General features: G+C 43.9%; 1 protein-coding gene across 2 annotated transcripts in view; it reads left to right on the forward strand.

Moving 5' to 3' along the window:
- Positions 1-13,276, forward strand: part of LOC138976870 (proline dehydrogenase 1, mitochondrial-like) — a 37,209-nt gene extending 23,933 nt beyond the window's left edge. For both annotated transcript variants that reach the window (XM_070349755.1, XM_070349756.1), the window contains 7 exons: positions 882-963; positions 1,092-1,184; positions 4,178-4,324; positions 8,592-8,687; positions 9,856-10,040; positions 10,498-10,586; positions 12,158-13,276. In XM_070349755.1, coding sequence (XP_070205856.1) covers positions 882-963; positions 1,092-1,184; positions 4,178-4,324; positions 8,592-8,687; positions 9,856-10,040; positions 10,498-10,586; positions 12,158-12,375 — 910 coding nt within the window. In that variant the 3' untranslated portion in view covers positions 12,376-13,276. The remainder of the gene's footprint in view (positions 1-881; positions 964-1,091; positions 1,185-4,177; positions 4,325-8,591; positions 8,688-9,855; positions 10,041-10,497; positions 10,587-12,157) is intronic.
- The last annotated feature ends 849 nt before the right edge of the window (positions 13,277-14,125 follow it).

A 14,125-nucleotide genomic window follows, 5' to 3' on the forward strand; every position in this document is an offset into this window, starting at 1 on the left:
GCATACACACAACTCTATTATGAAGATCATACCGAGTGTGTCGGTGACTTTGTTGAGATGCCTGGCATGGGTTGTGTGTTTTGGGGCAGTGTTCAGTGGGGTTATTGACACACACATTGTGAAAAATGACCAGTTCATTGTTGTTCTGGGCAGTGTTCAGTGGGGTTATTGGCACATACATTGTGAAAAATGACCAGTTGTGTGTTTTGGGGCAGTGTTCAGTGGGGTTATTGACACACACATTGTGAAAAATGACCAGTTCATTATTGTTCTGGGCTGAGTTTGGAGAATTGATTTCAGGATAAACTGCATTGAGGGGACAGTTTTATCCCTGACCAAAGTCTCTGACCTTGACTCTTGCAGACCTGCCCTGATGGTTGTTTGTACTGGTGGGGTCATTCTTATTTGTACTGATGGGGTCATTCTTATTTGTACTGGTGGGGTCATTCTTATTTGTACTGGTGGGGTCATTCTTATTTGTACTGGTGGGGTCATTCTTATTTGTACTGGTGGGGTCATTCTTATTTGTACTGGTGGGGTCATTCTTGTTTGTACTGGTGGGATCATTCTTATTTGTACTGGTGGGGTCATTCTTATTTGTACTGGTGGGGTCATTCTTATTTGTACTGGTGGGGTCATTCTTGTTTGTACTGGTGGGGTCATTATTTGTACTGGTGGTGTCATTCTTATTTGTACTGGTGGGGTCATTCTTGTTTGTACTGGTGGGGTCATTCTTATTTGTACTGGTGGGGTCATTCTTATTTGTACTGGTGGGGTCATTCTTATTTGTACTGGTGGGGTCATTCTTATTTGTACTGGTGGGGTCATTCTTATTTGTACTGGTGGGGTCATTCTTATTTGTACTGATGTGTGTGTTGCAGCCAGGTGGACCTGCTGGACTGGCAGAACTTGCTGGACATCAACCACAGTCTGTCCAAGCTCTTCCTGGTTCCTGACCTCAAGGTCACTGTCTTCATCATTTTATTCTCTTCCTGCCAGTGTTGTGAGAGAGTTGTGTCGTGAGATATCTGTATTGTGAGACAGAGTTGTGTCGTGGAAGAGATGTGTAGCTGTGTACTGTGTGTGTGCAGACGGGCAAGCTGCGGCCCATTGTGGAGGGACTGACGGAGAGGGAGGAGGATGAGATGAAGAACATGCTGAGACGCATCAACGCTCTGGCCAAAGTAAGACTAACACGTGCTTGTACCATATAGTTCTGTCCTATGTCCCAGTGAGAAGACTAACACCTGCTTGTACCATATAGTTCTGTCCTATGTCCCAGTGAGAAGACTAACACCTGCTTGTACCATATAGTTCTGTCCTATGTCCCAGTGAGAAGACTAACACCTGCTTGTACCATATAGTTTTGTCCAATGTCCCAGTGAGAAGACTAACACCTGCTTGTACCATATAGTTCTGTCCTATGTCCCAGTGAGAAGACTAACACCTGCTTGTACCATATAGTTCTGTCATATGCCCCAGTGAGAAGACTAACACCTGCTTGTACCATATAGTTCTGTCCTATGTCCCAGTGAGAAGACTAACACCTGCTTGTACCATATAGTTCTGTCCTATGTCCCAGTGAGAAGACTAACACCTGCTTGTACCATATAGTTCTGTCATATGTTCCCAGTGAGAAGACTAACACCTGCTTGTACCATATAGTTCTGTCATATGTTCCCAGTGAGAAGACTAACACCTGCTTGTACCATATAGTTCTGTCCTATGTCCCAGAGAGAAGGGAAAAAACAAGAAAGGTTAAATTTTTGGGACGTTAAATTCCGGAAAAACAAGCGGTCTAACTGTTTCAGATTCCAGTGAGAATGATATAGTTGTGCACTATACATTGTCTCTGTTTGTGTTGTTGCCTTTTCCTCTTCATGTAATTTATGCGTAAGTGAATATGAGTGTGCTTGAGTTGTTAATGCGAAAGAATGTGTATGAGTGCGCCTTGAGTCGCCTTGTTGTGAGATATGTGTGTGTTATAAATTCTCGTATTATTTAAGTTATTGAGACATCCCAGTGCACAAAGGGATTTATAGAGCAAATCGAGAAAATTCATTATTTAACGAAGCGCATAGCGCTGAGTTCAATAATTATTTTCGAGATTTGCTCTATAAATCCCTTAGTGCACTGGGATTGTTTCAATAACGATATTGTCGGTACCGCCAGAAAAAAAAGAAGATACAACACGCACATTTTTCTATGCGCATAGGCATAACTGTGTGGTCAGGTCGTGGAAGATCTACATTTGTGTGGGCTGTCTCAAGTGTGTCATGCTTTCGTCACACGCAAACTCTTGTTTTAATATCTGTTGGTAAATTCCAGTGTAGCGTTAAGCTAACCAGTGATGATCTTTCAGAGAGACCTCATTTGAACTCCGAGAAAGGACTGTGTTCTTAGTTATTTGCGATTCGAAACTTCCAGTCAAGCTTCGACGGATTGACTGTGCAGAGTGACTCCCCTTGAATTGGCTAACCCCCAAGGTCGACGGTTAGCACATTTTCAAAATAAATGTGGCATGTTTCTCGTGTGGTGTCTTCACTCATCGGGGAGTCTGGTACTAAATATGAACGGTAAGAATGCTCTGAACCCTACACGTATTATATCCCCATTGTTTTATCGTTCACATTTGCCCAACATGTTAATTTGCTGAGCGGGGTTTATGTCGTCTGTTAGGCTATGGCAATCGAACCACTGACACTGCAGTCTCATTTCAAAAACAAAAATTGCTCGTCACGTTAATGCACTGAGTCTGCACGCATGAGGCAGGCTGGTAATAAGTCTTATATATGGTAAGAACGTTCTAAACACTACACGTTTTTGATTCCGATTGTTCTTGCCTTGAAATAATAATTCGGAAACCATTCATTTACTGAACAGATGCAGTCGTATTTCAGTGTAGTCTGCTTCGTATATATTCCAAATGCTGATCTAGCTGGTATGTTATCGGAATAACACTTGTGTTTTCTGTTAGCTGCTGGAAATTGTATATACTAACTCATCATTTGGTAATGTGGATAATAAGCTACATGCCACTAACACGGCATAATTATGAGAAGAATCTTTGCAAGTCGAAACTGAAAAATTAGACACAGCGGGTTCTATTTTTAGATCAGTGGCAACTGTGGCACAGGCACATGCAATCTGTTAGAAAGAAAAACACACTTCTGCTTTAATTGAGAAGCAGGACATTTATGGTCATTGGTATTGTGGAGAATATAAGCTACATGTCATTAATTAATTCTGAGGATGAGAGTAGTCTCGCTTAGGCAAAGGGCGGAAGAATACGCTTTGTGGAAAAGTTAGCGCACTCCAAGAGTGCGCTAACAGTTTTAGCGTATCGCCATTAGCCAATCAACTGGTTCACATCAGTCATGTGACACCAGTACTTACTGACAATTATTATTATTATTGTTATTATGGCAATACCCAGTACTGTGGTACCTGCGATGAAAGGACACTCTTGGGAGAAGTTAAAAGCGTCCCTGCATCACAGGTGGCCTGTCATGACAGGTACATTTTGGTCAAGATGATAGACAAAGGTGGCCTGTCATGACAGGCAGGGTTCGTACATTTTGGTCAAGATGATGTGCTTGCAGTTTAACCGTGTAACATGATGTGCTTGCAGTGTAACATGATGTTCTTGCAGCCTAACCGTGTAACATGATGTGCTTGCAGTGTAACCGTGTAACATGAGATGCTTGCAGTGTAACAGTGACAACATGATGTGCTTGCAGTGTAACATGATGTGCTTGCCGTGTAACATGATGTGCTTGCAGTGTAACATGAGGTGCTTGCGGTGTAACCATGTAACATGAGGTGCTTGCCGTGTAACATGAGGTGCTTGCCGTGTAACATGATGTGCTTGCAGTGTAACATGAGGTGCTTGCAGTGTAACAGTGTAACTTGATGTGCTTGCAGTGTAACAGTGTAACTTGATGTGCTTGCAGTGTAACCGTGTAACATGATGTGCTTGCTGTGTAACCTGATGTGCTTGCAGTGTAACAGTGTAACCTGATGTGCTTGGAGTGTAACAGTGTAACCTGATGTGCTTGCAGTGTAACAGTGTAACATGATGTGCTTACAGTGTAACAGTGTAACATGATGTGCTTGCAGTGTAACAGTGTAACATAATGTGCTTGCCGTGTAACAGTGTAACATGATGTGCTTGCAGTACGCAGAGGAGAAGGAGGTGAGGATCATGATCGACGCGGAGCAGACGTACTTCCAGTGCGCCATCAGCCGCCTCACCATGGAGATGATGCGAAAGTTTAACAAGAAACGCAGCGTAGTCTTCAACACGTACCAGTGCTACCTGAAGGTGAGGCAATAAGTTAGTACTGTGAAGAATGAAAAACTACGAGTGTATTACTAGTTGCGTGGTCTTCAAACAGTTCTACCTGAAGGTGAGGCAATAAGTCAGTACTGTGAAGAATGAAACACTACCAGTGTATTAGTAGCGTGGTCTTCAACACTTACCACTCTCATATTTTTAACTCGCCAGCCGGGCGGGTAACTTCAAGAAAGTTACAAGCCCGCCAGAAATTTCGCTGGCACGGTATATACATGTGCAGTGTTTATATTGTGTTGCATTTGACTAGAATCTTCACTGGCACGGTATATGCATGTGCAGTGTTTATATTGTGTTGCATTTGACTAGAATCTTCACTGGCACGGTATATGCATGTGCAGTGTTTATATTGTGTTGCATTTGACTAGAATCTTCACTGGCACGGTATGATGAAATGAAAGTTTTACGCCCTCACGGCAAAGCCATTAGGGGCATGTTACACGGGAAAACCCGGCTTTGTATGAAAATAAAAAATAAAAATGCGGGGGAGGGGGGGGGGGGATGTAGACAGCTGGCTGCCGGCTGCTAGAGGAGACCTGAAATGGGCTTGGGACCTGGTTGGGTCGTCTTGGGTCAGTGCTGAAATGGTTACTTTTTTGGCTGTTGGCCGAACGGACACCCGGGCTTCATATTTTTGCATGCATGTATTCGTGTTTCCAAGGCCTGAGGCTTTCGCTGTGACCCTGGGATCTTTATCGTGCGCATGCGTGCACACGGGGGTGTTCGGACACCGAGGAGAGTCTGCACAAAGTTGACTCTGGGACACACATCCCGCGCCGAACTTGGGGGTTGAACCCACGCGGATAGTAACAACCGGTTTTAAAGCCAGCGCCTCTACCGACTGGGCAAACTCCCCCCCCCCCCCCCAATTTGTTGGGGTCAAGAAGTTCCATGGAGGGCGGGGGGTATGGAGTAACACATAGTGTTTTGCTCAGAACATTCCCACCCATGCAGAGCCGCGCTATGGGTACGCATTACCGTGAAGCTGGCAGTCAGTGCTACCAAATGTCGTCTGTGTCTACCACTCGGTGGTGACTTAATGTGGGTCTATGTAAGCAGATGCCAGCGCAAGCAATCTGATGCAGAGTCAGGAGGCGGTTTGGCACGGTATATGCATGTGCAGTGTTTATATTGTGTTGCATTTGACTAGAATCTTCACTGGCACGGTATATGCATGTGCAGTGTTTATATTGTGTTGCATTTGACTAGAATCTTCACTGGCACGGTATATGCATGTGCAGTGTTTATATTGTGTTGCATTTGACTAGAATCTTCACTGGCACGGTATATACATGTGCAGTGTTTATATTGTGTTGCATTTGACTAGAATCTTCACTGGCACGCCACCCCCCGCGGGTTAGGGGGAAGAATTTACCCGATGCTCCCCAGCATGTCGTAAGAGGCGACTAACGGATTCTGTTTCTCCTTTTACCCTTGTTAAGTGTTTCTTGTATAGAATATACCGTATTTGACGGACTACAAGCCGCGACTTTTTGTAAAAAAAAATCGCATTGCGGCTTATAAAAAGATGCGGCTAAAACGTTACCTAAACTTGAATAGCATTCACCTAATGGAAGTCGCAGCGGATTTTCATTTCGCTCGATTAGCGATTACCGGTACTTTATTAGCTCTCTACTTAAAACTCGGCGCTTTTCTCTTTCTTTCGCGAATCTTCGTTTGTCAACAAGTCGTCGTGACAAGATAGCGTACAGAGAAACACCGGATGTATCAGGATCTCGCGCGCGCGAGATTTAGTTTTTTTGTGTCTCGCGATAGTTGGAGGAGCGAGAGCCGCCATGTTGTGTTTTCGTCTGCTCGAAATGTGCGCAAAAGTCGTAAATCATCCCAAAAAAGCTTATTCCGGGCGGGACTACATGTGTGTGTTGGTTACAAATTGTGTGTGTGATATTTTTCTTCAAACTTTTTCACTTTTCTTCTTTGTTTCACTTGTTTATTCTGGGAGCCGATTTCGCCAAATACCGTACTTTCGTTTGCCTGGTTGTTTTGATTGATTGACACGATCTGATTATATTTTTTTCGACAGCGGCTAATATAGTGACGCGGCCTATACGTGGCTCGTCCCAATTTTTTTTTTTAAAGTCGGGGGTGCGGCTTATAAAACGGTGCGTCTTGTAATCCGTCAAATACGGTAGTCAATGTTTGTAAAGATTTTAGTCAAGCAGTATGTAAGAAATGTTAAGTCCTTTGTACTGGAAACTTGCATTCTCCCAGTAAGGTCATATATTGTACTACGTTGCAAGCCCCTGGAGCAATTTTTGGCTCACGTAAGTGTAGCCTATGCGATGATAAACTTTGTCTGTCTGTGCGTGCGTGCGTGCGTGCGTGCGTGCGTATGTATGTATGTGTGTATGTCTGTGGTAGAAACTTTAACATTTCCGAGTCTATGGATTACGTCAGTCTCGGTCAAAAGTGTTCGACGTGTGTGATAGAAACTATTTGAAGACGTCACAGTATGACGTAAGAGGGTTAGACGTCACGCAAAGGAATTACTGAAAGTCTCGGTCATTGTTATTGTGAGCGGGCCGAGACTTCTTGGCAGATCCAGGGTCTCGCTTTCTTGCATAGTTTCACCTATGCTTACTGTGTGTGTGTGTGTGTGTGTGTGTGTGTGTGTGTGTGTGTGTGTGTGTGTGTGTGTGTGTGTGTGTGTGTGTGTGTATGTGTGACGGAGTGATTGAGTTTGTGTTACTGTTTGTCGATTTCTTACGTGAGCCTTGAAGGCTTCGCCTCTTGTTTGATTAGTGCTTTTGTGAACAAAAAACAATTAACAAGTGGCTCTATCCCATCTCCCCCCTTTCCCCGTCGCGATAAACCTTGAACAGTTGAAAACGACGTTAAACACCAAATAAAGAAAGAATCACTGGCACGCCGGGCAAAGAGTGGTTTACAGGTGCTTTCTACTAGCCCAGCACATTTTTTTTACTTGCCCATGGTGATCGGGCAGACAATTTGGCCACCCTTTAATGAGTAGAAAAACAATGAGTATATTGGTAGCGTTGTCTTCAACATATAGGGGAAAGGCTCCTAATATGGACCGGCTCCTAATATAGACCACCTCCTGTTCTGACAAACTAACGGCGCTAGAGCGCTCAAAACAATTTCATTCGCTGTATTCACCCTCTCTGGATAACTTGCACATGTCAAAACAGTTGCAGAAACACAAACCTCAAAACCGTTAGTTTTTTTCTCTTTTTTCACTTTTGGCAGCGTTCACTCTAAATTTGCCGCCTAAAACGGACACGTTTCTGTCCACAGCCAAAGCTTTTATCACACAAAAATTGCTATATATGACAGCTAAGACCGAATTTGTTACATTTTAGCAGTGTTGACCCCGAGTTTCTCCTGCAAATAAAAAATAATAGCAAAATCTCAAAGTATGTGTGAGTCCCCTAATATGGACCACCTTCAACAAATCGAAGAAAATAAAAGCTAAAGGCTATTTTCATTAATTCATTAAGAAGCTTGCTGGAAATAACCTATAACTAGCCCTCGAGATTTAAAAAAAATATAACAAAAAGTCTTCTTTTCGTGGAAGTTGATAATTTCACTTATTTTCACTGTTTTTGATAAGCTTCTTTAGTTTCCTGGTGTGCTTCAAATAATGCTCTCATCGACCCGAAACAGATGAATCTAAAGCATATTTTAATTAGTCTGACTTGTACACTAAGTTGTATCATGTTATTTTGAAGTATAGGGGGCTTTTTACAGTGATTCGTGAAGGCCGCTTGACTGGTCCCTATTAGGCGCCCAGGCTCCTAATATGGACCATTTGTGATTTTTTTCTGTATTTAATTTTTGCTGAATGTCTATCAAAGCTATTTCACTCTAATTAGTCCTAACGGTTAACCTAAGAGAGAAGGACTACCAAACACAAAATGAAACTTCTTCGCAAGAAAACAAGCTAGTTATCAGCATGAAACAAAAAGTGGTCCATATTAGGAGCCCTTCCCCTACTGGTGGGATAGGAGAATACATGAGTCTTCTGTCAAGTGCAATAAGACCAATGAGGGAGGTACCACTGTATATGCATACACCTCGGCATTCATTTTTCATTTGAGATAATAAAGTTTTTTTTGCCTCCAGGGCTCTTATCTGAGTGAAGGAGAAAGAAGCAGAAGTGAACTTTGTGTTGTGTGTGTTGTGTGGTGGACCTCAACTTTGTGTTGTGTGTGTTGTGTGGTGGACCTCAACTTTGTGTTGTGTGTGTTCTGTGCAGCAAGCCTACAACAACATCGTGGTGGACCTCAACTTTGCCGCCAGGGAGGACTTCTACTTCGGTGCCAAGCTGGTCCGGGGGGCCTACATGGAACAGGTCACACAGCTTCATCCTTTTGAGAGAATGTTAACATGTATTGGTTAAAACAATGTCCCTACAGTGCAGGTGGCCTGTCATGACAGGTTTTTTAAATTTTTTTATAGAGATAATAGACAAAGGGACCACAGAATGTGTTCTGTTAAGGGAGGTGTCCTCTCATCGGAGGGGCCGCACATGGCAGGTATCACTGTACTTCATGGGGGACAGGTATCTCTGTACATCATGGGGGACAGGTATCACTGTACTTCATGGGGGACAGGTATCACTGTACATCATGGGGGACAGGTATCACTGCACATCATGGGGGACAGGTATCACTGTACATCATGGGGGACAGGTATCACTGTACATCATGGGGGACAGGTATCACTGTACATCATGGGGGACAGGTATCACTGTACATCATGGGGGACAGGTATCACTGTACATCATGGGGGACAGGTATCACTGTACATCATGGGGGACAGGTATCACAGTACTTCATGGGGGACAGGTATCACTGTACATCATGGGGGACAGGTATCACTGTACATCATGGGGGACAGGTATCACTGCACATCATGGGGGACAGGTATCACTGTACATCATGGGGGACAGGTATCACTGTACATCATGGGGGACAGGTATCACTGTACATCATGGGGGACAGGTATCACTGCACATCATGGGGGACAGGTATCACTGTACATCATGGGGGACAGGTATCACTGTACATCATGGGGGACAGGTAGCACTGTACATCATGGGGGACAGGTAGCACTGTACATCATGGGGGACAGGTATCACTGTACATCATGGGGGACAGGTATCACTGCACATCATGGGGGACAGGTATCACTGCACATCATGGGGGACAGGTATCACTGTACATCATGGGGGACAGGTATCACTGTACATCATGGGGGACAGGTATCACTGTACATCATGGGGGACAGGTATCACTGTACATCATGGGGGACAGGTATCACTGTACATCATGGGGGACAGGTATCACTGTACATCATGGGGGACAGGTATCACTGTACATCATGGGGGACAGGTATCACTGTACATCATGGGGGACAGGTAGCACTGTACTCTGGTTCCAGCATGCTTTCTATTTGGAGGAATTAAGCGCCCTGTGTTTCCTGGCAAAGCGATAACATCTTTGGATGTGTTTGTGCAGGAGCGGGAGCGAGCGGAGTCAGTGGGGTACGAGGACCCCATCAACGCGACGTACGAGGCGACGACGGAGATGTACCACAGCTTGATGGAGGAGGTCATGCGACAGATCAACCGCCGAGAGCGCGGCAAGATCGCCGTCATGGTCGCCTCCCATAACGAGGACACTGTGCGCGAGGCCGTGCAGCTGTGAGTATATTGACACCTTTGGGGAACACACATGGCATAGTCCCAAATGAGCGCCACAATACTAAGATGATACATACATGCCGAAAGAGAGAGAGAGAGAGAGAGAAAAAAAGAAAGAGAGAGAGAGAAAGAGAGAGAGAGAGAGAGAGAAAGAAAGAAAGAGAGAGAGAGAATATATCCAGAATAATGTGCAAATGTACAATGGAAATCCCCTCTTATGACTTGACCTTTCCCCCCAGAGGGCCTCATGTTCCTCGCTCCAGCTCTCATATGCAGATACCTGAAACACCAGCTGTACGCAATGCTACATATGACACATATCTGTTTACATTTAAATTTAAAAGTTAAGTTGAGATTTAAATCAGAACTATGGTGGTCACTTTTTATGCATACCCCTACATATGTACGCTGAGATAAAGGTGTGTATTGTATCAACAGTTGTAGTTATATGTTTCAGGATGAAGAAGTACAACATCGGCCCTGAGGATCGCTTGATCTGTTTTGGCCAGCTCCTGGGCATGTGTGACCACGTCAGCTTTCCTCTAGGTAAGGGGCTCTTTTTCTCATGTAGGTGGAATTTTCAAAAGGCATTTTAAGGTGCCTTTGTGAACTGTTGGTTAAAGTTTAAATGTGTAACCGAGTGCCTGTCAAGCACAACATTTACCTTTTGGAGGCAAAGCCACTCAAACAGGATTAAGCTAAATTAATAGCCCTATACAAACTGTTATGGGTATGCAAAGGTTCCCAAGAACATACAAGGAGACAGCAACAGCCAAAAACTCTACAAAACATCACAAACAAAACTCTACAATTGACTAACCAGCGACTGACGTACAAGAAACGTCGAGCCACTATAAATAGCCCACGCTCAAGCTGTCTAGGCGTATGGTTACAGCTGTCTAGGCGTATGGTTACAGCCATCTAGGCGTATGGTTACAGCCGTCTAGGCGTACGGTTACAGCCGTCTAGGCGTACGGTTATAGCCGTCTAGGAGGACGGTGAGGACAAAGAGGGACTGCTGAGGCAAAGCTAAATCTGTGTAGACTGTATCAAAGAGAGGTTATCTAAAGTAAGCGACGTAGCCAATAGGAGCAAGAGTGCCAGGACAGTGGGACCCCTGTTGTAAGACCTCAACACATCGGAGAAAGTCACGTCTTAAAAAGGAGGGAGTCTTAAAATGGAGGTAAAGTTACAAAGGTTATAGAACAGAAAGTCACGTCTTAAAGAGGAGGGAGTCTTAAAATGAGGTAAAGTTACAGAGGTTATAGAACAGAAAGTCACGTCTTAAAGAGGAGGGAGTCTTAAAATGGAGGTAAAGTTACAAAGGTTATAGAACAGAAAGTCACGTCTTAAAGAGGAGGGAGTCTTAAAATGGAGGTAAAGTTACAAAGGTTATAGAACAGAAAATCACGTCTTAAAGAGGAGGGAGTCTTAAAATGGAGGTAAAGTTACAAAGATTATAGAACAGAAAATCACGTCTTAAAGAGGAGGGAGTCTTAAAATGGAGGTAAAGTTACAAAGGTTATAGAACAGAAAGTCACGTCTTGAAGAGGAGGGAGTCTTGAAATGGAGGTATAGTTACAAAGGTTATAGAACAGAAAGTCACGTCTTAAAGAGGAGGGAGTCTTAAAATGGAGGTATAGTTACAAAGGTTATAGAACAGAAAATCACGTCTTAAAGAGGAGGGAGTCTTAAAATGGAGGTAAAGTTACAAAGGTTATAGAACAGAAAGTCACGTCTTGAAGAGGAGAGTCTTGAAATGGAGGTAAAGTTACAAAGGTTATAGAACAGAAAGTCACGTCTTGAAGAGGAGGGAGTCTTAAAATGGAGGTAAAGTTACAAAGGTTATAGAACAGAAAATCACGTCCTGAAGAGGAGGGAGTCTTAAAATGGAGGTAAAGTTACAAAGGTTATAGAAGAGAAAGTCACATCTTGAAGAGGAGGGAGTCTTAAAATGGAGGTCAAGTTACAGAGATTTTGAACAGAAAATCAAAAAAAGCAAAGTCTTAAAAATGGAAAAGTCTTAAACGAGGGTTTTTTATTAAGAGGGTTCCACTGTAAGAGAGAGAGAGAGAGAGAGATGACATAAGATGTGTTTGAAATGATTGTCCACACAGGCCAGGCAGGGTACTCGGTGTACAAGTACGTTCCCTTCGGCCCTGTGGAGGAGGTGCTGCCCTACCTGTCTCGCCGCGCCATGGAGAACCGCAGCATGCTCAAGAAAACCAAGAAAGAGAGACGGCTGCTGGGAGAGGAGCTTGGCCGTCGCTTGAAAACCGGACAGCTTTTCTACGACCCCATGGCCCAGCTGGCCACCACCACGACTGTTGGTTGAACCCTCATACACCGGTAGCTGTCAAGTCTGTTGGTTGAACCCGCATACACCGGTAGCTTTCACGTCTGTTGGTTGAACCCGCATACACAGGTAGTCATCGCGTCTGTTGGTTGAACCCGCATACACCGGTAGCTGTCACGTCTTTAAGGATAAACTTCTTTGAGGATAAAAGGAAAACTTTGTTGAGTGTTTTGGATAAAAAATCAACTTCTGTTAGCATGAAAGATAAACTTTTAGGATTTTAAAGATAAATTTCTTTTGGGATAAAAGATAATATCCTTTTACGTTAAATTAAAAACTTCTTTTGGAATAAAAGATATGCTTCTTTCAGGATAAATTATTGACTTCTTTGGGGATAAAAGGTACATTTTTCAAGGATAAAGTTATGGATGGAACAACAACATGCCGTTAGGGACAGATTTCTGACTACGACGAAAAGACTCTGAGTTACCTTTTTCACATGATCAGTGCATTTCTATGTTTGTTTGAAATTGTCTTCATGCTAGCGAAGAGTTTTCCTAGACCGTGTTTTACTGTCATCATAAAGACAGTCTTAGTGTTGATGTTTCAAAGTTAGAAACGAAATCAGGGAGTCTGCAGTGCGGTTGCTAGTAATTTGGAGTGTTGCACTATTAGTGACGCACGAAAACAATCATCAACTTGAGAAAAACTATTTTGATTTTTTGTAAAGAATGTATGTGAAATGTGCATGATTACACCTGCAGAGACAGGCTCTGTGAAGTGTGCATGATTACACCTGCAGAGACAGGCTCTGTGAAGTGTGCATGATTACACCTGCAGAGACAGGCTCTGTGAAGTGTGCATGATTACACCTGCAGAGACAGGCTCTGTGAAGTGTGCATGATGTAACACCTGCAGAGACAGGCTCTGTGAAGTGTGCATGATTACACCTGCAGAGACAGGCTCTGTGAAGTGTGCATGATGTAACACCTGCAGAGACAGGCTCTGTGAAGTGTGCATGATTACACCTGCAGAGACAGGCTCTGTGAAGTGTGCATGATTACACCTGCAGAGACAGGCTCTGTGAAGTGTGCATGATTACACCTGCAGAGACAGGCTCTGTGAAGTGTGCATGATTACACCTGCAGAGACAGGCTCTGTGAAGTGTGCATGATTACACCTGCAGAGACAGGCTCTGTGAAGTGTGCATGATTACACCTGCAGAGACAGGCTCTGTGAAGTGTGCATGATTACACCTGCAGAGACAGGCTCTGTGAAGTGTGCATGATTACACCTGCAGAGACAGGCTCTGTGAAGTGTGCATGATTACACCTGCAGAGACAGGCTCTGTGAAGTGTGCATGATTACACCTGCAGAGACAGGCTCTGTGAAGTGTGCATGATTACACCTGCAGAGACAGGCTCTGTGAAGTGTGCATGATTACACCTGCAGAGACAGGCTCTGTGAAATGTGCATGATTACACCTGCAGAGACAGGCTCTGTGAAGTGTGCATGATTACACCTGCAGAGACAGGCTCTGTGAAGTGTGCATGATTACACCTGCAGAGACAGGCTCTGTGAAGTGTCAAGGGGGGCTTTTTGGTTGCTGCTGTTTAATTTTGTGTGTTTTAGCTTTGCAATATATATTGATCCGCACCAGTGTTTTCCTACACAATCGAATCGCGTGATAAGAAAAATGGGTAGCACTGGCTTTTTGTATTACTATCAACACATGTCGACCACTGGTGCATCAGATGGAAGACTGACATGAGCACGATGAAGCCTTTGT

The sequence above is a fragment of the Littorina saxatilis genome, linkage group LG9, assembly GCF_037325665.1.
Source record: "Littorina saxatilis isolate snail1 linkage group LG9, US_GU_Lsax_2.0, whole genome shotgun sequence".
Classification (NCBI taxonomy): Eukaryota; Metazoa; Mollusca; class Gastropoda; order Littorinimorpha; family Littorinidae; genus Littorina; species Littorina saxatilis.